General features: G+C 35.8%; 1 protein-coding gene across 1 annotated transcript in view; it reads right to left on the bottom strand.

Annotated features, from left to right (window-relative positions):
• The window catches only part of oxct1a (3-oxoacid CoA transferase 1a), a 42,243-nt gene that overhangs the window by 3,298 nt on the left and 15,517 nt on the right, over positions 1-23,428 (bottom strand). The window contains exons 8-15 of the mRNA XM_044110610.1: positions 21,418-21,525; positions 21,072-21,186; positions 18,819-18,913; positions 18,142-18,190; positions 17,101-17,173; positions 15,488-15,563; positions 7,166-7,255; positions 5,768-5,848 (exon numbers count right to left, since the gene is read on the bottom strand). Of these exons, the coding sequence (XP_043966545.1) occupies positions 5,768-5,848; positions 7,166-7,255; positions 15,488-15,563; positions 17,101-17,173; positions 18,142-18,190; positions 18,819-18,913; positions 21,072-21,186; positions 21,418-21,525 (687 nt within the window). The remainder of the gene's footprint in view (positions 1-5,767; positions 5,849-7,165; positions 7,256-15,487; positions 15,564-17,100; positions 17,174-18,141; positions 18,191-18,818; positions 18,914-21,071; positions 21,187-21,417; positions 21,526-23,428) is intronic.

The following is a 23,428-nucleotide window of genomic DNA, read 5'->3' as shown; positions in this document are numbered from 1 at the left end:
TGAACAAAACAAAAAGTAATTTTAACTATTAAGAGATAGGAGGGGACTCTGCAGCTGAAAATAGGCTTTAGAGGTGCTCTGATTTTCTCTCTCACAGTATATTAAAAAATACAATAAAACCACCAGAAGTAAATAAGCATTAAAACAGCATGTGTGATCCAAAAAAGAAAAATGTGAACATTAGATGATTCCCCCATAAAGAAGAGCAGTAGAAACAGAGCCTGAGGCAACAGGTTTACCACCACCCTGAGTCTACAAATCAAAACATAACTATTTAGGACAACACTCAATTTACCATCCCTGCAGGCTATCAAGAGCCAACAAGGACGATGTGTTTGAGAGAATATGTTGCGCATGTCACCGTCTGTTCATGTGTCTGCAGGCATATCCGAAAATGACCCTTTTTTCTGTCCTTATTTAGAAAAACCATTTGTTAAAAAAATAAATCAACATGCAACTATTACCATTTTTCAAGTTAAAATCAATACTTTTGCAAACACACATTAACTTGTAGTTATTCATTTTAGGCCACTTGTCAAGCTGAAGCAAGGAAGAAAAACAAAGGAAGGAAGAAGAAAGAATGCTGCATAGATTAATGAAGGTTGGAGTGATGTGTGAACGAAAGAAGGGATGGACAGATGACAATCGGACCAATGATGGGATGGACAGATGGACCAGAGATGCTATGTATGTATGGATGGATGAACAGACCAGACAAGTGGTAGAAGGACAGACAAACAGATTAAAGAAGTGATGGACAGATGAATAGAAAAATGGATCACAGAAGTGATGGATGGATGAATGAATGGATGGATAATGTTTTAAACCAGGGGTGTTCAAACTTTTTTCACTGAGGGCCACATGCATAAAAATATAGGATGGGCTGGGCCACTTACTAGAAAATAGATATATAGTCTTAACTTTAGTGTATTAAAGTAAAAAAAAAAAAATCAATTAAAAGTGGTCAAATATTTTATATTATTGAATATAATTAAAGACAGCTTAAAGACATTAACTTACGGGTACTGTGGAATATATTTTTTGCTCACCTAAAGTGGGAACGACATTGCACTCAGTGGGAGCAGGGCTGCTGCGCTTTAGAGAAGTGCAGGACATTATGGAGATGGCTGTCAGCCGTTTTTGTTCTCATTCTGCTTTTGTTCAGTGTTAACAGCGAAAATGTTTGCTCACATATGTATGTTGAGCCAAGTAGACTGATCTTTTTTTTTTTTTCGCGTGGCGTCTCAGAGGAAACTTTTCCTTTTCCAAGCCCCGCTAAAACTCGGGGAGGGAAAGCTGCTGATGTTGATTCTTCAATAGAACCATCACACTGGATTTTGATGAGTTCTAATTGCAGATTCTCTTCCACTTCTTCGAGATCCACCAAGAAAGGAGTAACGAATAGCTTGATTTATTTTTCAATGACAGAAAAATCCTGAATGCGCCATCTGAATTCTGTTTCGAGACATGTAATCCCAGACACATATTTCCATTTTTTAGCGGAAAGGTTGGCCTGTGGATAAGCAGTTCTGATCTCGGACAGTTCTGACCTTGCGCAGTTGTGTCTTAAAAAGATTGATCTTCACACAAAATGCTTTCATAGTAATGTGCTTTCATCATAATGTGCTTTTATCAAATTCTGTACTTTTCCAACCTTTGTAATAATGTTAATTGTATCACCTGACGAAAACTAGATTTAGGGTGCTTAATATGAAGCTAATGATTCCCCACTGGTATTACCATAATAATTTCCTGAGCCCACAGGCAGCCATAAACAGAGTTATTTGTTATCACAGTGGAAATAACTGGAAGACTGTATTATTCTGACAATTCACAACCAAACAACAACAGATAATAGACGTTAATTGGTGGGAAGTCTTATGAAAAAACACTGGTTGAAGACTCACTTCAAGTCTTCGGATGTTGTCATGGAAGCAATTTTTCAAAAACAATCACATAATGTCAATATTAAAACAATAAAATGGGGCATAACTATTCTTCTGATAGCATTTTAAGCAACTTTTTATATTGATCAGCATTTCTTAATGGCCTAATAAAACAGCTCCCCTCTTCTCTGTTTTCATGATGGAAGCAGAGCAAAGTTATTGCTTCACTTTCAAAGGAGGGAATTCCACCACTGAGACTATATATATAAAAAAACAACTTCTCATAAGTAACATGAACACTTCTTTTCATTTTGTTACTTTTAGAGAATAACTTGAAAATGCTTACACCGCAAGAAATGAAATACTTTGACTTCTAGCTGCTACTTAATCCCTGCAATAGGTTGAGCAGTTTTCAACGTTTTTTTTCCCCCCGTTAATCCACATTACTCTCCAAATGAGTTATTAAATGTGCATTTAAAAAAAAGGCATGCAGACCAATCATTATTATGCAATTAAGGTTTACTGTCAGGCCCTCCTAAATTTAAATAACTTTTAGAAAAAAATGTTAAGTTTAAACAAAATCTGCCTTGGCTTCTTTAAAAGCTTTTCTATAAGTTTCCAGGGATGTATTTTCTTAAAGTGAAGTAGAAAGTTCTCATGAAGTTAGACAAAAAAGTTTGATTTTTAAACTACAAGTTACTGGAAGGCTCCTCCATTGAAAAGGGGTGCAAAATGGTTCATAGCACAGACTTGAGCTACCAACTTTTATGTTCTTCTATGTTTATTATTTAACAATTTTAACAGAAACTTGATTAATCATGTTTGTTCCCTCCCCCCCACATAACTGAGAAGTAACAATTATTACTGGAACAAAATTGTTTCATTGATGGGCTAAATTAAAATCAACACTCTGAACATGCTCTACGACATCAGAAAAAGTGAACACGTCAGTAAATACAGTGCTTTGCAAATTTATGTACTCGTATATTATCACATCGCGACCAGAAACTTTAATGTGTTTTTTTTGGAATTAAATTACAAGAGGCTAAATGAACTGGAATCAACGTAGAAAGTAGTTCATACTTTCAGCACCGTAAATGATAAAGCAACTGAAGCATCATATCATGTGGTGCTACACATAGCTAAATCAGGACTTTGACTTTAAGCTAATCTATCCCATGTCTGAACCAGGGGTACTCAAATCCAGGCTTTGAGGGGTGATGTCCTGCAACTTGTAGATGTGTATCTGCTTCAACACACGGGAGTCAAACAATCAGGTCGTTATCTGGTCTCAGACGTACTTCAACGCACTGGAGAAGAGTATTTCGTTCAGGAGTGTTGCACAGGGGACACATCTAAAAGTTGTGTCATACACGTTCAATTGTTTAGATTTCACCTACATATAAATTGACTCCATTTAGTAATCAGGTGACCTGTGAAGGCAGCTTCCCTTCCAATTCTCAATTTTGCTCTGCTTTGTATTGTTCCACACATAAAATCCCAAGAAAATTCATTGAAGTTTGTGGTTAAGGGACGTGAACAGCTTTGCATGGCACTGCATTCAATTATTTTGTCACAGGAAAAAAAGTCACACTTAATTTACCAATAGCTAGAAAATCATCCTACTGCTGACCTCATTTAAAAAATATATATCTTTTGTTCATAACAGCCACTGAAAGAGCAACTGAAGGTGATATATTCTCGGCAGTTGCATTGAGGCTAGTTTTTTTCAGGAGATGACAAACTGACGACCACATTTCAGAATTTCTGAAAAGTTCAGTTCGCTTTGCCCAGACTACAAAGAAAGGGGGTGGCACTGTCAGACTGCCTTCAAAATGCTCACACATTGGGTCAGAATATGCCAGCTTATTGTGTAGTTCGTTGGAATAAAGCAAAGAACAAATCCATTCAAACCACAAGAGACAAAGCTGAAAATGGTAGGAGGGGGTTAGTAAAATACAAAGCATGAAGAAAAAAGAGAAAAATATGTTTTGAAAAAAGAAGAGAATGAGATCATCAATTATAAAGAGCAATCCAGGCTGGAGACAGTAAAAAGCTGGAAATATATTCAAGGAGCGAGTGTTTAGGGAGCAAGAAAGCCGAGACTTAAAGGAGGAAGATGGAGAAGAGGAGATGGCAGCCGAGTTTGTAATTCTGTATAAAGGGCTGTAACCTTTTCCAAATGTTAACAGAAAACTGCTTGCTGAGAAAAGCTGTGAGATCACAACAGAAACAAGCTGAGCAGAAAGGAATGAGTGGGATGTTGGGGGGATGGTGGGGGTGATAGAGACAGGTCTTGCTTTTAGTGGACAAAGTTTTAAAGGCAGTTATTAGAAGGGGGGAAAGGATTATCTGAACTGAGCACAACGCTACATCTGGATCAAAATCCACTTAAGACAATAACATCTCTGCTGAGTGGATTTCCACATCTGCTCCACCATTTTTCACATTTAGCAGTCAAAGCTGCGGTTTCTTCCATTTGAATTTGACAAGCCACCCCGATGAATCTTCCCTTTCTTCTACAACAAAGGTTACAAATCTAGATGTTTTTCTCTAAAAACAGTTTGCCTTGTGGTTTCCATTTCACATTTTTGTTCATCTAGCAGCTTCTGGGCACAATTTAATTAGTCTCAAAGCGAATATCTAGCATTCAACATATTCCAAGTGTACAGAGAGCACCGCGTGTGAGTAGGTAATCATGTATGTGAGGAAAACATGCTTAGATGCAAGCTACCTGAACCATAATTGTAAAATAATTAAATTCAGAAAATGTTTATTTAGAACCATTATTATAACAAAAGGTTTAGGTTATGGAAAGAAAAAAAGAATCTTCCTGCAGATGAATACTTTTTAAATACAGAGCCTGATGTTCTAATTATCAGAATATGAGAATACATTTATGAAATGCAGTAGGTTGATCTTTTCGCAGACCAAAAATAAAATTGAATTAAGCCAAATTAGAGAAATATGTGAATTAAATTAAGAATGTAATCCATCCATTCAGCCATCTGTCTGTCTGTCAAACCATCCATCAGTCCGTCCATCCATCTCCAGTCTGTCCCTTCCTCGCTTGCTGTACCTTTCCATCAGTCCTATCATGTGTACCGCTTTCCCCTCTACTCATCCTTCAATCCTCTGCAGGTTTTGATTTTATTCTACAGACATATATTTTTAGTGAGGTTTTGTATTTATACTTTAAAAATGGTCCAATGGTAAAATATAACATTTTTAACAAAAAAGTGCAGATAACCTGATCATATTTTGGACAATAAAATGTTAATTTGCTAGAATGTGTAAGAATTGGGTGGATGATTCTTTATTTTTACGCCCTCCAATAGATAAATTCCTTATATTACATTTCAGACCAATTCAGTTTCAAGATTTTGATTAAATTAAAATGTAAGATGTAGTAAATTAATAAGAAAATAGTATTGCAACATGGTTTTGACCACTTCTATGGCAAGGTCAGCTTTGGTAAGAGATGACAGGTTTGTGTGTCATCTGTTCCAAACAACCAAAGGTGCAGGTCCAAGGCAAGTCTGTAAAAACATAATCACATAACTCGTGGCCCAGATATGCACTGCATGTGGCATCATAAATAGCCTTCTACTTCTTGTTGCCTTTTTATTTAGTCCATCACAGCAACAGGCACCATAAGTCCTGCATTTTACAGGCTCTTTTCTACCATGAAAATTTACTTTCAAAAACATTTCCAGTGCATCAGAACCTTTAAATTATTTACAATCCAAATTGATTAAGCACTAAAAATGTATGGTTAATGGCTCATTCATCCCAGTATGTATACTGACTCTTATCTTCCATTCAAGTGGAATAAGGAACATTTGCATATATTATGTGCACAAATGAAGATAAAGTTGCACCTTTTCTGTGATGATTCGATCCACGCACTGCTTCCCTGTCAATGGCAGGACGCATTTCTCCATTATCTTGTGCTTTCCTCCCTGAAAGGAAAGAGACACATGTTATAAGCAAAGATGCATCGCTTGCTCAACAAGTTGGTCAAATAAATATAGGATTTTACTGATTATGCAAGCACATCCTAAAAATGTATGCACTAAACTCCTTTCTTTCCGTCTTCGTTTTTACCTTTTCTGTCAATTTTTAAGAAAAAAAGAAGACAAATTCCTGCCATGCGTCACCTTTTTCCCCCCGTCATGAATGAAAAAAAGCCTTCAGGATGGTACAGTTACGTTCACCTGCTGCACCATCTGGACCTTAGCTGGGTGCCAGACAGAGTCCCATTAGCCCAAAAAATAAAAAAAACAACAGAACCCAGCATGTTTCTGTCCATACAGAAGAATGGGCTTCTGTCGTATGTCAGTCTGGATTTTCTAACAGTAAAGCTATGCATTTTGGAAAGAAAAAGAAACCGAGTTTATCTGTAGCTGGAACAGGTTTAACTGTTAATCAGCTCTTCCAAATGCCTCCCTGTCCCAAAAAAACTGGACCAACTACAATTCTGGAGCTGTTTTTAAATTAGCTCAAGACAAATGAAGAAGGGATGCCATCTGAGCAAAACCTCATTAGGATGAACTGGCATTCTCAGATAAAAATGCATTAGGCAATCTATTAACCGACTTGTCCCTAATCAGCCATAACAGTCACAGTCATTATTATAGGAAGCAAATACAAACTAAGCTGGCAAAGGAAGCAAGCATGATAAAAGGGAATCGCCAATTTAGTTTGACTCAGAAGGAAAAAGTACTTAAGTAGAAATTTAGATATAAGGTTCTAAAGTTCTATACTTTTTACAACAGAGAAACCTGACTCACATTTGCTAAGGGTGTTTTATTTATTCAAAGCAGCATCTAGTTATGTTTTTACAACATTTTCTCAATTCATTTGTCAACAACTGCTAATTAAGAGTGGATGGAGGACTGCATTTTTTACTTAACTTTTGGCCAGCAAGGTACTGATTGGAAACATGTTTTAGCAGGGATGTGGTACAATCTTCAAGCTAATTTACAAACTCAGACAGGGGCCCGGGTAGGATTTTATTTAAGACAAGATGGTGAGGTGGAATAAGACTAAGCATAGTGACAGCTGATCCAAAACTTTATTTATGATATGATCAACCTTACAAAACAAACCAGTGACTAAATTCATAAGACAAAAGGGGAACAGCGGGCTGAACTGGAGTTAAAACGTCACCAGATCGTAAAACAATGTTAGAAAAGTACACATATATTACTCCTTTAGCTGAGGTGACTTGAAAGTAAGTTAAAAGCACACACTCCTACAACGATACACATACGCACCTTTGCCGAGTGCTCCATCGTGACCACCACCTTAGTTCCAGCACTAGCTACTAAATCCATGGCTCCTCCCATCCCTTTCACCATTTTGCCCTATTGAAAAAAAGGGAAGCAGATTTTGAGTTTAGTTCTCAAATGTAATTCAAGTTTTCACCCAGAAAATAAAACGATATGCATTCCTTCACAACGGCTACTGTAAAATAAGTCTCAAAAATCTAATCCTTTTCAGAGAAAAAAAAACCAACAGATGTTTGCAGAAGAGCTTTGTGTCCTATGTGCTGAGATATCTTCTAATACATCCCTATTCTTGTGAGAAGATGGAAACTTCACAGTGAGACTGTGGCAGAAGGAGCTTACAAATCTACAGCTTCAACAAATATGGTGAGCTGACAGTGGAACATTACAAATGCTTTCTAAATAATGAGAATGAAATGTGCGACCCAGAAATAATATGGATTCTATGAAGATATTATTCCTAAAGGTTACTGTAGGAGTTCACAACAGTATAGCTTTATACTCATAATTGGAGGCACTGAAACATGCACACTAGAGCTCAGCACATTCAGCTGATTATACTAAGATCAATGCATCTGTCAAAAGAAGCTCTGATCAAAAACAGCTGAAAAAGGCAAGTTGCTATAATACAAATCGTAAATAGCATTTATTAGTTACACACAAAAAATAATGCAGAAATAAAATGTATATTTTGGCACAGGTAAGAAAAAAGTACACTCTCCAAACACGGAATTAAGTGATCCAAATATAAATAACCACTAGAAAGATCCCCCTCCCTCAAACAAAACATGTTTTTATAAATTTGGACCCACAGACCGAAATGCAGTAGTAATGTTATCAAAGTCCAGATGCCTTATATAATGGATGCTATAATGCCATATTGAATCTGTTGGTCAAATGTAATAAAGAACACATTCAGAAGGGGCAACCATGAGTTTCTAGTATTTCATTCAAATAAATAGAAAAAGATGGAACTCTCAATGAATAAACTGTGGCACACTATTTGCTAAATATTTTTTTTTTTTAAAGTACAATGTGGATATGAAACAATAGTTAAAAAGAAATGTGAGCAGAGGACTGGGGGAAGATTTTCCAACATACATAAACTTTAGGTTTAAAAATTTACTACTATGTATAGCCAAGTCCAAACTTATTTAAACTCCTGGTATATATTGACAGTTATTTTTAAGAAAGAAGTTCGTTTGATATGTAATGATACAAGCATCTCAGAAAATAAAACAATGTAAAAGAAGTATCAGTTTTTGAAAAAATAAAAATAAAGAAATTGCACCTCAAATATTGAAATCTGTAGAGGTTGACAAATTAGTAAGGTCACATAACAGCAGAAAGTGGAAATGCAGAAAAGAAAATACATGATAGTGTTACATCTTACAAGAAGCAGAGACAAATTTGCTGTCTTTTCAATTATAAAAAACAATGCATTTCACTTGTAAGGAAGAAGCAAGAAAGGTGTTTTAAAATGGGAAGAGCAATCTGAGAGTTCATCACCATGAGGAAATTTGTCAGATGGGTGAAAAATCATTTCTCAGTCTCCCATTGTTCCCAACAAACTGGTTTCCAAATGTGGAAGGCTGACATGCAGATATGGCCACAGGGTGACGGCTCAGTAACTGAATTAAAATCCCATTTCCTCATCAATCATGTGAAGAGCCTGTTTTGCTCTCTGCTCAATAGCCCAAGAAAATATATGCCAAGTGTGGTGCATCATAAGGATACAGTCAGCCAGCTGCATAGGAAAGATATCAACTGAGACCAGAAAAGAGGTTCGGGAGACACAAGGTGCTTTTGAGAGGTGAGGGGGAAGCATAACCTTTGAATTTTATCTCATGCAGCCAATTGAACGTTGACTGATGTAGCAGCTTATCAACATCCGTAAATGAAATCATGAAAATCTGGTTTAGTCAATTTTTTCTCCCCCTTCTGATCTTCAAAAACATCTTTGTTATCCATCTTTCTTCAATCAATCTATCTGTGGCAGTTTGTGTGCTGGGTGAGTATGAAAGCTGTAAATGAGACTGATGAAGACGGCAACTAAATGGTGTAAAAGCCTATTATCCATGCTGGACATCTGCTACTATTTTTAAGATGACCACAGTAATATTAAATAAGTCTAATTTATTTAATATAAAGAAATATTAAATAAATTAGTATTTAATATTTTTATGAGATTAATTTTTAGATTATTCTCATTGCACGAGTACGGTCTTCTGTGATGCTTTTGGATAAGATCTTAAGTTGTGATGATTGCGAGAAGTGCCTGGTTTGGAAACATTATGGTCCCATCTTTACTTTTTGCAAATGGTGTGGGTCCGTATTGCCATCTTTAAAGAATAGACTGGGACTTCATCTGCAGTAATGTGGACATTGAAAAAGTCTGTTGTGGTGAAGAAACAGCTGGTTGAAAAAGCAAAGCTTTCTATTTACTGGTTTCCCTTCGTTCAGATTTTAAGCTATGGTCATCAGATATGGTTCACGAGTTTCTGAGGTCATGAGGTTGAAATTAGCTTCATTGGTAGGGTAGCTGGACTGCCAATTTGCTGAACGCAGAATAGTCACACCTGCGGTCCACTATATATTCAAAAAAGTAAAACAAAAATACCAAACAAACGAACATTAGAGGTTCTAGTGTATTTTTGATGTCATTTATTTGCCTAACTGCATCTTGAGACTGTGAGTGAATTCAAAGCATACTGTACTGCACACCCAATAGTTTTCTGAATTCCAAACAGGAACGTGATTAAAATAAGCAACAGTTAGGAAGAAAAATAGCAGCAAATAATTGGAATGCTACAGAAAATAAGGGCCAAAAGTACAGAAAACATAGAAGTCACAAACATACTTGGCCTTAAAAACAGTGGTTAAATATGATCAACACAGTGACGTTGATTTTCATAACTAGTCAGTTATTCTTTTTTTTTTTGCTTGTGACCTAATGCATACAACAATGACAGAGTCAGACTAAAGCTTTCTAGCAGACACCATTTAATTACATGCTGTTCTGTTTGCCAAACTCAATAATTATAATGATGTGTGTCTCTGTGACAAAGCACACATATCAAACCGATTAAAATAACATTTGTAAAAAGATTATATCTGTTCCATCTTGCTCCATTGTTTCTGATAGGTTAGTTCAATATCTCCAAAGATTTTGGTTTTGAGTCTAAAAGAAGAAAAAAGGCAACACCTTGGAGAGCAGGACAGATCATATTAACATTTTACAAAATCAATGTCATCATACCAAAAAGAGGTTGATGGGTGACCTGACTTCTTACCAGCGGAGCATGTGCAAGGCCACTCAGATGGAACGGACATATTTTTCTAACAATATTCACATAAATACCCTCAGACAGAGCCACCACCAACAGCTCCGTAATTTAGTCATTTAATTAACAAAGCCTTGATGTTATTGACCTTGCTGGTCAGACTGAGGCCCCAGAGGTTTTTCATTTCCTCAACACTCTGATTGTGTTCATTTGGCTGCTGCAGTCTGAGCACAACAGGTCCATCAAAGGCATGTTTCTAGACACATTTCATTAGGAAAAACATGGATAAAACTGTACATTTACCGTGAGACCTCTCTTCTGTTAATAAGAGAAAACTAGAGCTGCAAGCTTACAATTCTGATGACCACACTTTCCCTCATTGTCTCAGCTGAACTATTACAGCTGCATAATTTGTTTTTACAGATAAGCTATTTATGATTAAATAGAGTCAAAAAGAAATTAGGTTAGAATATTTAAAGACATTCTTTCATTTAGCTCGAGGCTTAAGCCACTCATCATACCAGAGGAACCTGCAGTGGCCTATATATGTATTCCAAGTTAAAAGTTTAATTTGGCCTTTGTATAATTTGTAATAATTGAACCCAGCTCTTGGAATATATTTTTCATTTCGACCTTGCAAAGTTGAACAGCACAAGTGACTTCATTCAGTGCAACAGACACTGAAGCTAGAGATTTTCTCCTATTAATTTTTAAATAATTTAAAAATAAAACGGGAAATGAAAGTGCTCTTTAATACAATTAGATCAACTAAAGATTAAATAAAAATTTCCAACTACTGCTCTGTAAAATCAGAAAGATAACTTCATGAATTTCCCTCTGAGAGTAATAAAGTATATTCAGTTCTATGTAATGCAATGTGGGAGTTGTATGCATAGACTACTGGAGACCATGTCAGTAGTATCTAATCCAGATGAAACAAAACTATCAAGTGCTTTGAAAGAGTTTTTATACCGATGGAAGGTTTTTATGTTTTCATGCCATCTTCATGAGATGAGCGTTGGGATTGGTGGGATCAGGCTGCAGGGATGTTTGTCTTTAAAGAAAATGCAGCTGGCCAGCAGGAATTTAAAAGTGGAATGCTGACACGCTATTGGCTGCCATTTGCTAAACAGTCCACAATCCACTGCATTTTCCTTGGAGCTGATTGGCTGTATACACAAGCGAGTCGATAAGGAAGACTAAATAGTACCGTAGGTTCTGTAGTAGTGCTCAGATGGCTTCACTTGTGTGTACTAATGCATATCAAGGCATTTTTGGTGTTTGAACTATTAAAAAGGGCAGTTATGAGCGTTTCTAGTTGGAGTCTCAAGTACTTGCAGATTTCATCTAATTGCTGGCAGTTGTGCGTTATGCACACAAATAGAGACATCCATAAAAGACTGGTAATTGCAGAAAATGTTGGCTCTACATAATTTGGACTCTGTTTACAAACACTTAGTTTGTAACATAAAAAAGTGCAAAAGTTCAAGGGCTTTAAATACTAAGTGAACAGATATTTTCCCTGAGAGCCAATTTATAAGAGAAACTGCTTGATGTCATGTTAACATGTGATTTCTAAAGTGCAATAAATTCTATCAAACTGATATAAACCATAACATGCATAGCAATAACAATAAAAGAAACAAAACAAACAAAAATAGCAGGACTATAATAAAAACCAGAAAACATAAAAACAAAACTGTTTAAATAAAAGACAATGGCATTAAATTATACCACTGTGACAATAACACTGAAAAACTGCATTGTGGGAACCATATTTTGACTGAAGCTCTATCTTACAACACTTTAGGGGCTTGCTGCATTTTTTGAGTTGCTATGGCAACACTTGAATTTATTGTAGAAGTGGTAGGATTCAGTTTATGGTGGAATTACCACAGAAAATGACCCCCTCCACAATGCGAGGGTTCCCACTTACCAACCAGCTTTTTTATTCTCCCCCTCCAATTCTCTTGACGGTCTCCACTGTCTGATACAAATGGCTCTCTATTTAATAACATAGCGACAGACTGCTATAATGCTTTGTTACCCAGACAACTAATGACAAGAATCAGAGACAGAACTGACAGTAAGACAAAGGAAACTGTGTTCCAAGTAACAAAAAAACAACGGCTAAACCTACATGTGATCTGAATATTCAATGATTTTACAATTCAAAGATTTTACAATTTAACTTAAAAGACAAACTACTATTATTGTGAATAAACAGGAGATGTGTTTGAAAAGAAAAGATAGAGACTTACAAAATGGAAATCAAAGTAATGGGAACCATGTTTAAGTGAATGTACTTGAATTTTGAAATTTAGGATTTAACTGGAAGGAACAATGCATATTAATTAACATTTCTGTAAATGTGCCAGAATTAGTCATGGCTATTTTATCTGTCGCTGGACAGTGGAAAAATGTGTCTAAACAAAAAACAAAGATTGTATAAAGAAAGGTTAAATGACTTAACACAAATGATCAAATACAACACAAAGGAAACTGCAATACAATTGTAGTACAAGAAGTCCTTGAAACCAACTTCATCCATCAACATGGCAACAGCATGTGACATTAGGTGAAGTTACCTGTTCAAAATGTTGACACATCTAATGTTTTATGATCCAATTTCTCAACAGTTGTTTTTTTTAAATAGATTTGTGGTCATTTCTACAACTCATTAGAAATATGCATTCTCAAATACATTGTTGATATCAGTTAAGTAACACATTTTTTAACCATCTAAATTATGCGTTTACTTTGTTACTTTTAAGAGGAGTTTTCGGTCTACATTTTTGCAGTTCACTATGAGGGAAAAATTATAGATTATGCATTAAATACATGATAAAGTTCAAATAGTTTTTTTTTGTTGTTGTTTTTTTTACTGTATTACCCTTTTGTTTTCATCCATTTGCTTTTCTCTCAGATGTTTCACACAAGTGAAGATGTAAAAGCATTTCAAAACCCTGAGCTGGAAAATTTTCATCTGCATTTTGCATATTAAAACATTAGAAATCTACTATCATGCTGAGAGTGCAGAAAACCAAACTCCTACGTGAAAACATTTCTAATTTCACGCTATGAACCCATCTTTAGATGGTGAATACTTTATTATCATAGTCGGCAGGAAATGTAATTTTCTTCATCCATCTTTCAAGACGAGGAGCTTATGAAGATTGAAGCACAGTTTAGGGTAGGATATGTGCAAGAACTGCTTCAGTATTTTACAGTTTATGCTAAACAATTGAAAGTCTCAACAGTCAAGCGCTCTTCTAATAGCCAGCTATTTATCCCCTTGTATAGCCAGAATAACCAATGTTCCGGTGAAGAAAAAAGTTCTCAGATAATGGAGCTTCCTCCTCTGTGCAGTCTGGAAAACATCTCCAGTGGGTTTTCCTTCTCATGTCAGTAATGTATTACAGCTGAAAGCCATGAAAAATGTCTAGATTAACCCTTTTATCTAGATGAATTAAACTTCTTTCCAGCTTTAGATGTTGCATAGTTACCACTATCTTGCAAAGTCAAAACCGGTAGGTTTGTGGTGTGGGAAGAGACCTGGCTTTGAACAATATATTTTGTCATTCCACAACTTCGCAGAGTGTTTTTGATTTTGCTCTTTGAGCCCTTCTCTTGAAGATGTTGTCATAGTTAGACGGCTGCTGTCAGGACCCATAAAGGTCTTAATTTGGTTGACAATCTCTGGATCATTATATTTCTTAAAAAGAAATTGATTTATCTAAAAGCATCATCAGTAGCTTCCAACCTTTTCAAAAATCAAAAATTGGCCAATTTCACCCGAAAATAAAGATCAAATACAATGTTTCAGAATTTTCACACAGGCTTTTCTGAATATTTATACTGAGAGACACTTTGGAAAAATGAGGCTTGATTTCAAGACAAGAATGTCTGCAGTTTGTTGCAATTATAATCAACATCCATTGTGAAAAACCTTGAATATTTAAGGAGTAATTACCTTCAAATTTGAAGACATGCCCCCCCAAAAAACTAAATCACAGAAGTAGTATTGAGTGCAGCAACAAATTAGGATCCAGCTTACCTTTAATTTTGCTTACATATTCTGTATTTACGTTGTATTATATTTTTACTATATACGCTTTAAGCTCATTTATTTAACTTACTTTTAGCTGCATGTAAAAAACAATAGCAATATTTGAACATTAAAACATTGGATGAGGTCAATCCTCATTTCTATGCATACTATAATTTCAAATTCCATAATTAAGGGATGAAGGTGTTGGCCCTTTAAAGCCAGAAGGATGAATTAATGATTTTGTTTCTTATTGAATGTTTTATGTTTTTACTAGCTGAAATAAAATGATTAAATCAAAGAGTGTTTCTTATTTGTAGGATCAAACTTTCAAATAAATAAATGTTAAGTAGATATGCAATAATTGTATGTATTTGTAATTGAATAATAAATCTGGAATGACTTAAAATGACCGTCAGTGGTGTGGCACTTGAGAGTACTTTCACCTGGACAAATACATAAATATTGATTTAAACAACTTCACCACAGCATCTAAAAGTCCATGTATCAAAACAAAAAACTTAAGAACAGTGAGACTTTTAGCTGCTTCCTTTTACCACTATCCAATTCATATACACATGCCTCAAGTGCTTAGAAAATAGCAATAACTTCCTAAACTACTGTCTGAACTTTTGAGATATTTTCAAACTGGACATCCATAATACATACACAGTTTTGTGCACTGAAAGCCAGAAACTGTGCGTCTGCCTCCATTTCTGTGTCCATTATTTTTGGACTTGACTCACAAGCTTGGATGCATCCTTTGACAAATTAAATATGTTCAGGGGTGCATGGAGAAACGTTGGCGCTACTTCTGGGCAGAAACTTCTGTGCAATCATGTCACAAGTTGTCACCACAAGTTCTGCAAGCAGCATTTGGAACATTTTTTCTTTTAATGTCATATTCAACACTATAAAAATGCAGTAGGAAAAACATTATTAAAAATGGTAATAGATTTAAATTAAAGTAAACCTCACAGGGATCATCCAGTTGGCTAGATCTCCATATTTTGACACCTGCATGGCTCCCAGCATTGTCAGGTTGATGTGACCCCTTGAGAGATGACACAACAGAGAAGGACAGCTGTCAGTTTTGGGATCAGTTAAACTTATGAACGTAGGTCCATTCATAGGAGAAAGACTAGTTAGAATCTTAAAAATATTAACATCCCATCTTTGTCTTCTTGACAGAAAACCTTTGAATACCTTGAAAAACATACAAAAAAACCCTTTCATAGTGTATCTACATTCTCCTGATGCCCAGAGAGTATAAATACCTGATCCAACAGGCAGGAGGGTCCAATTTCCATATAGTGAAGTTCAGAACGTCTTGTTTATGTTGGTATGACCTTTTCACAAGTTGTTAATTAGAAGTGGAAATATCCACTTTCTTATCTCAAGCTTTTGTAAAGTTTGGATCTGCTGATACCGATTCCCAAAAATTAGAATTTATTTTTGATAACCATATGATATCAATATAAGAGAAGCCTTAAACATATTTCTAGACTCTTATACTATGAGCAGAATCATGCTGCGTTTGAATAGGCAATTGCTATATTTTTTTACTATTACTTTATATCAAAGACAAAATGAACTTGGAGAAAATATTTTTAAAAACTTTATGGATCCAATTTTTGGGATTAGTGCAGTTAGTGTAAACCTGTGGAAAAATATATGATTCTTGAATTTCTAACTCATTGGACCCCATCAAGCTGAAAAACTGGTCATCAACTGATTTCTTTGAGCATTTATTTTTTTATTTTATCTTCCTCTGCCAAGATATGGATGAAGTGAAATAAAATGTAACTGTTTAAAAAAGCCTAATAACTAACTGAGCAACTTTACATGAAACATAACAGATAAACAGTCTCAACAGCAAATGTAGTTAAGGAGGAGTAGTTATGAAGGAGTAGTTATAATATTTGTAGAACTAAATTTTAACCAGCTGCACTGTAAATTTTCTATTTCAAGCAGCTACAGTTAAATGATAAAGGCTGGCTGCTTAGCTTGTTTAATTGTGTATGCTTTAGCAGCTAGCAATCCATCTCAGAGAATCTCTTAAACTCTCCATTGCATCTTCACAGCAGGAGACCAAAGCGAATACAAATTCAGCTTTGGTTGCTTTTAGTCTCAGACAGTGTGACTGGACATTATTGTTTATGACCACTATTGAATTTCCTCTGGGTGGCCAAACAAAACTAATGCTGCAGGGAGCACGGGTGGGCAATATCAGTCAGCAGGCAAATCAATAAAAACAAGAGACTTAGGATATATTGACAAGGCTGCTGTCTGGTTGGGCTGGTGACAGCAGCCATTTGTATTATCCAGTGTTTCACATCTTGGTGTCCTGTGGTCAATCATGTTTATAGCTTTAAGGAGGTGGTTTGGAAGAAAATTAAGTATCTGATTTGGAGGAAATGTGGCATTTTCTTCCCATTTTCGACAATAACTTCAGTCCATGGGGTTGAGTCACCATGTTATGAAACCTATTTTTTTAAGGATCTGTATAGTGCAATTCCATTTAAATGTCACCCATAACTAACTTTCGCTTTGCAAATAAAGTTTTCAAAGCTTGTTTGTCACGGTCTTACCCTCGGATCATGGCAAATGACTCATCACTGGAAAAATAGGCAGCCCCCGGGAGTACAGTGACAGTCTCCTTCCCTGCAGAATGGGGACAGAAAGCGCAAGGGTTAATACATTACAGCAATAGACTTAACAGCACATGGCATTTGCAAAAGCAATAATATTAAATGATAATATAGTAGGTTAATTTTTGAATCAAGATTAAAAAAAGAATAGACGCTAATACATTCAGCGCCTTGCAAAAATCATGTTTGCAATTGTGACAGTGGCCTTATGTGTACCTTATGGGGAGTAATTGTGAAGGAGAAAGCAAATGAGCTCTCAAAATGTGTGCAGCTAATATTTTGAAAAGCCTGGCTTGCAAATGTTCTCAGAACCGTCTTATTGTGGTAACCGCTGATGTGAAGAGCTCACGTTCTGTCAACATGGATGGAGAGCAGATTAAAAAATGTTCAAGTCTTGCCAAAATTCTGAATTGGATTTAAATCTGGACTACATACATATATATGCTTTGATATAAAATATTCCATTGTGAGTCTAGCTGTGTGATTTAGGTCATGGTCCTATTGGAAGGTGAAAAACCACTATTTAAGTAACTTCGGAAGTAAGTAGGATTATTATGTTTTGGGGTTTCAGTAGCAGAAATATTTAAATTGTAATTTGTAAAAAAAAAAAAAAAAAAAAGTATCATTTTGCTTTCAGACAACAATCACAATAATATTCTACTTTTCTGTTGGTCAAACACATAAAATCCTATATTATAGAGGATATAATATGACATTTATACATAATACATAGTTTATATTATTCCTGTTTAGTATCTAATATGTGTGAATTCTTTTTCAAGGTCTTAAAAAAAGCATATGGGGAGAGAAAGAAAAGCCAACTCTTGAGAGACAGAATTTATCAAGCAATGCAGAGGCATGTAGAAGAATGTATAAAAACCCCAAACACTTCTTGATCTTTCCAAAATGCTGCATTGTCTACTTGAATTTTTTTTCTCAAATATAAATTTATCTTTTAAGGCACCGATCAATAAAGCTTACCAGCATTAATAAGGTCTGCATCCACTTCATTCTCAGTGGGGTAGGGCCCCTATCCAAAAAGAAATGAAACATGAGTGTGCACACAGGAGCACAAGCATACATCTGCTCACACACGTGACTCATCCTGCCCAGCTATAATCTTTCAAGACAGAGACAGATACAATCACATCTCTAAATTAGATAAGATATTGATTCCCCCCACCCCCCCCACCCTTGCCCCTGTGTACAACAAAGGGAGCAATTCTTTCACTAAAAGATGAAAGGTGTAGAGAAGAAAGGTGAGAAGGATACTTTTTGAAAATCCAGGGCTTTTAATTAAAGAAAGTTTAAAAAAATAAAAAATTGCATAGGCAGTAGGCACCCACATACTTCTGCAAACACAACCAATTGAAAAATCCTTTCTCAGCAGCTCCAGCAGCCTTTGTTAAAAGACTCAGGCAGCAAATAATGACTGTAACAAAAAATGGAAGGAAAAAGTGTCAAACTGCCACAATCCGTTATATAATGAACCTTGCACATCTCAAATTAGGGACCAAACTAGAAAAGATAAAGTTTAACGTCTGACTATTTATCTTCCCGTACACTCTAAGCATAATTTTGCTTTAAAGCCCTCACTTCTGCAAAATTGACCATTCTTTCAACTTGATGTCTTTGAATGCAGCGAGGAAAACTCTTACCAGTCCCAAGAGTCCATTTTCACTTTGGAGGTGTACAGTGATGTCTGGTTTGATGAAGTTGCTGGCCAGCATGGGGATACCAATACCAAGGTTGGCTGTTTTTCTTTAAGTTAAGAAAAATGTATGATGTATATTCACGAGATAAAAGTCAAATATGACATATTTACAGTAATAATCTTACACTGCAAACTGGGCTCCTACACATTTAAGTAAAAATACTTCTCCAGACTCAACTTTTCAGTCACTTGAATTCACTTAAAATATCCAATTTGAAAGTTTATTTTGGCAACTATTTCTGCAGCAGGCAGGATTTAAATATGAAATGTTCAAAAACAAGCAGCTGGAAATAAGAATGTTCAAAGGTGGCAAGGAAGAGATGGACAGAGGGTTGGACAAAGACTAGAGGAGTGCAAGAAAAAAAGAATGACTCTAGAAAGGAATAAAAGACAGAAGAAAAAAATAAGGGAGCAAAGGACAAGGAAAAGAAGAGATGGAGGAACAAAGGACGGAAGCATACCAGAAAGAAAGGAAGAAACAAAATTTAAATGATGGGCAAAAGAGTAGCATGTTGAAATACAAATATTTGTCAGAAATCTTTTCTATGCTTACCAGAACTTGGAAAATAATAAAATCAAATACAAAACACTACCTTTTACAGAAATACAAGCATTTATTACAGTGTTATTTGTGTTTGTTGGAGTTCCTGGAAATGATTTGCAAAATACCTTTTTTTGTAACAGCATGAACATGCAGAAACATTTTAGGCAATTTTTCAGTAGGAAGATAATCAAAAATTGCTTCTGTTTCCTGAAGATGTTTAACTTCTTTTTCAAAAGGCTTCTTCCGTTCTAATCATGGGTTAGGGATGTTAATGAACAGGATCGGAGGGTTGGGTCAGTCACTCATTGCACCATAAGGGACAATTATTGGTACCCCTGCTGTCAAAACCAATATAGCCTGTCTTTGCGAACAAGGCAGCACTTAGTCTTCTAATATGAAATTTTACATAATTGCAGCATGCAGTGAGAGCAAGATCTATGATTGCTACCTTTTCCCCACCTTTTGATTCAAGGTCCTAGTCCTGGTTCCTCTTGAATTCTCTCTTTTCTACAGCACACCTCACATATTTTTAAATAGGATTTAGGTCTGGAGACATATAAGGCTATGAAAAACAGAATAAATTTACTGCCAATTTGACTTCATATTTCCTGTCATAATCCTGCTGAAATACTAAATACGCACCAACTTTTAGTTTTTGATGGAAGCGACAAGATTCGATCAGAATTTGTTTGTGTTTCACAGAGCTGATAATACCATGCACAGTTTTTCTAGGGTCTATGAAAATGTGGAAAAGTACCTTATGCCCACTTCTAGGAACAGCAGAAGATCTGTGATGCTGAGGGGTGGGTTCTCATCCAGCCTTAGTTTTACACCAAAACTTAGATGAATTTTTTTACCTAGCCACACCATTCCAGTTCATTTCTGAGTAAAGTTTAAAAAAACAAAAAAACAACAACAAAAAAACTCCATAGGTAGCATCATTACTAGTTTGTGATGATAAAAACACTTTCTGGCATCACTACTAAAAACCCAGGCTGCATGTCTATGGTTATACCAGAATAGTTTAAAAAACCTTGACATGTCACTACCAGTGTGACGATATAGTTATATTTAATAAAGAATATGTATTCTGATAAGGCTCATTTGTCAAATTAATTATTTGTCAATGAAAATATCCTTTAAAACATGTATTAAGTATACTTTCATTAAGCCCAAATGTCTATATTAAAAATTATTTTTGTATTGGTCCGATGTAATATTCTAATCTTAAATCTTGTTTACATTAGATGTAAATGAAAAATCATTCTAGTTAAAAAGGTTTGAAAATCGTGTAGTTATGTGTAGTTAATTTTAATAATTCTTTTAGTCAACTGAGTTACTAAAACAAACTTTTCAATCTTATATTCAAGACATATATTTCTAAGGGACTAAATATGTCACATCAGGATTCATTATAACCAAATATAACTAAACACAGACTAAGCACTCTGTGCCCCTTAGAAGGAAGAACTGCTAGAGAATAAAATAAAATTTTAAATAAACTACTCTTGCCTAATCTCAATTACTTCCAATCAACTGCTACAAAGCCTACTAATATTCAGTATTTGTGGAAAAGTTTCCTTTTTTCAGGAGCTATGGCTGATACTTGTCTGCTTGCACACAGCCTAAAACCAAAAGGATGACAAAGGATACCGTACATCCCATCTTCAAACTCCAGAGCTGCCCTGCGAATGATCCTTTCCCGAACAATATCTGAATCCTTCTTTGGTTTGGGCTTTTCTTCTTGGCCTTTTCTCACAGTGCGTTTCTAGAAGCATACAGAAATAGATGAGAAACAGCAAGATGGCACCTTAGGAGTCTATTTCTGAGCAAGCGCAATGGCACAGGGATAAAACATGGAATCTGTGGGTTTTACACAATGAAACCCTGCGATAATGCTCTTACTGTGAAAGAATGCCCATAATAGACATTGCAACAGCATCCCACTGTCAAATGATCCTTTCATTTATGTAAACTCCGACAGGTCTTATTTTTGTACCTCAATTCTTTTCTCATAGCTGGCTCCCTGAACAATCCTGTGGACGTAGATACTGGGTATGTGTATGTCTTCTGCAGCAAACGTCCCAACATCTACCACCTCCTCCACCTGCAGAGAGACAGAGTAATGAGCACCAGCTTCATCTCCAAATTGACCCACGATCCCTGAGATTGAAAGTTCAGATAGAGAAACCAAGCAGTGTTGGAATTACAGTAGCAGAAAATAACCCCTGTCCAACGAGTTATGAAATTCAGAAAGTTAAGCTGGTATAAAAAGAAAAAAATAAAAAACTGTTGAGTTTTTGCTGATGTTTAACAATCAAGATAATGTTATCTCCACATATTTTGATTTTTTAGGTTTTATATATCATTACCGATACCAAACATGGAATTAAATGAGCTACTTATAGTGCCTTGCCAAAGTATTGATACCCCTACATTTTCAACAAAGCTGCACACCATTGTGAAGTGGAAAAAATATGACACAGGGCTGCACAGTGGTGCAGTTGGTAGAGCTGTTGCCTTGCAGCAAGAAGATCCTGGGATTGATTCCCAGTCTTTCTGCATGGAGTTTGCATGGTCTTCCGGGTTCTCCGGCTTCCTCCCACAGTCCAAAAACATGACTGTCAGGTTAATTGGTTTCTCTAAATTCTCCCTAGGCGTAAGTGTGTGTGTGAATGGTTGTTTGTCCTGTGTGTCTCTGTGTTGCCCTGCGACAGATTGGTGACCTGTCCAGGGTGAACCCGCCTCTCGCCCGGGACGCAGCTGGAGAGGAACCAGCAAACCCTCCCGACCCCTTTAGGGACAAGGAAGAACAGAAAATGGATGGATGGATGGATGGATGGATGGGTTTTCAAAAAAAAAATAAAGAAAATCAATACTCTGACATAAATCAATACACTGAATATTGATTGCATGTGTTTTGTACAGTGCAATTTGTTACAATTCTGTGGAATTTAGCCTTTTCAGTACATCCAGTATACTCTATTCCTATTTTGAACTTTTCACTGAACGAAAAGTGGCATAATTGACCCTATGTTCTGACGAGCGCAGTTAGTGAGCGACAGCTATCAACAGCATTTTCAGTCACCGGAGTTGAATGCTGTCGATTGCGGAATCCCACAAATGGGGGGTAGATGCATCACAATATTTACTGTACAAATGCTAAAAAAGGTTATGGACTTCCGGCTAACCAATCCGCCATTTTCATTTCTAGCAGTGATTTTGCTTTCCAAGTTCAACTGCCAAAGCTACAAGTACAGCAAACGACCCAAGTCAAAAATGTTTGGTTTTATTGGTCTGTCAAAGTACAAACCTGAATCCAAATTGAAAATCTGTGGCAAGACCATACATAAAAGGTCTTGCCACAGAGAAGAGAATACAAAAATAAACTACACTTTCAAAACTGAAAACCAGGTGTCATTGTTCTTCAATTTTACAAATAAGCACAACTTTGTATTGGTTTAACACATAAAATACCAGTTAAAAAAATGAGGTTTGTTACTGTAAAACCTTCAAAGGGTACAAATACTTATGAAAGGTAAACTAAAAGTCAACAACATTTTTAGAGATAGTGAAAAATCCTATATTTGGCTTTATGACCTCCTGCAAGTTTCCATTTTTGGCTAAAATTGTGAATTTCACATTGAAAAAGGTCCAGCATTAGACAAGGAGTCTAAGTTTTTCTAGCTTTTCGTTAAGCAACTCCACAGAGGCCAGTAAAAGCCGACTGTGTACCTAAATCCAGCTTGGCTACATGAACAAAGAAAAGGATCATCTGATGCATAGGAAAAAGACTATTGATGTATCAAGACTAAACACAATAGCTTCTGCAAAAATAAGCCATGTTAAAAAATAAACATGCACAGTTTAAACTAAACTTAATGTTTCAACCACTCACACTTAACACAAAATTAAAAATTAACCCATTTAATAATCTCACCAACAACAATTGTTGCCAGACACTTTTTCTAACTTCTGGAAGCTGTAAAAGAATTGTTTTGACTTTTAGC

The sequence above is a fragment of the Gambusia affinis genome, linkage group LG03 (genome assembly GCF_019740435.1).
Source record: "Gambusia affinis linkage group LG03, SWU_Gaff_1.0, whole genome shotgun sequence".
NCBI lineage: Eukaryota > Metazoa > Chordata > Actinopteri > Cyprinodontiformes > Poeciliidae > Gambusia > Gambusia affinis.
The sequence above is the reverse complement of the archived record's forward strand: the minus strand, read 5'-3'. Positions and strand labels throughout refer to the sequence as shown.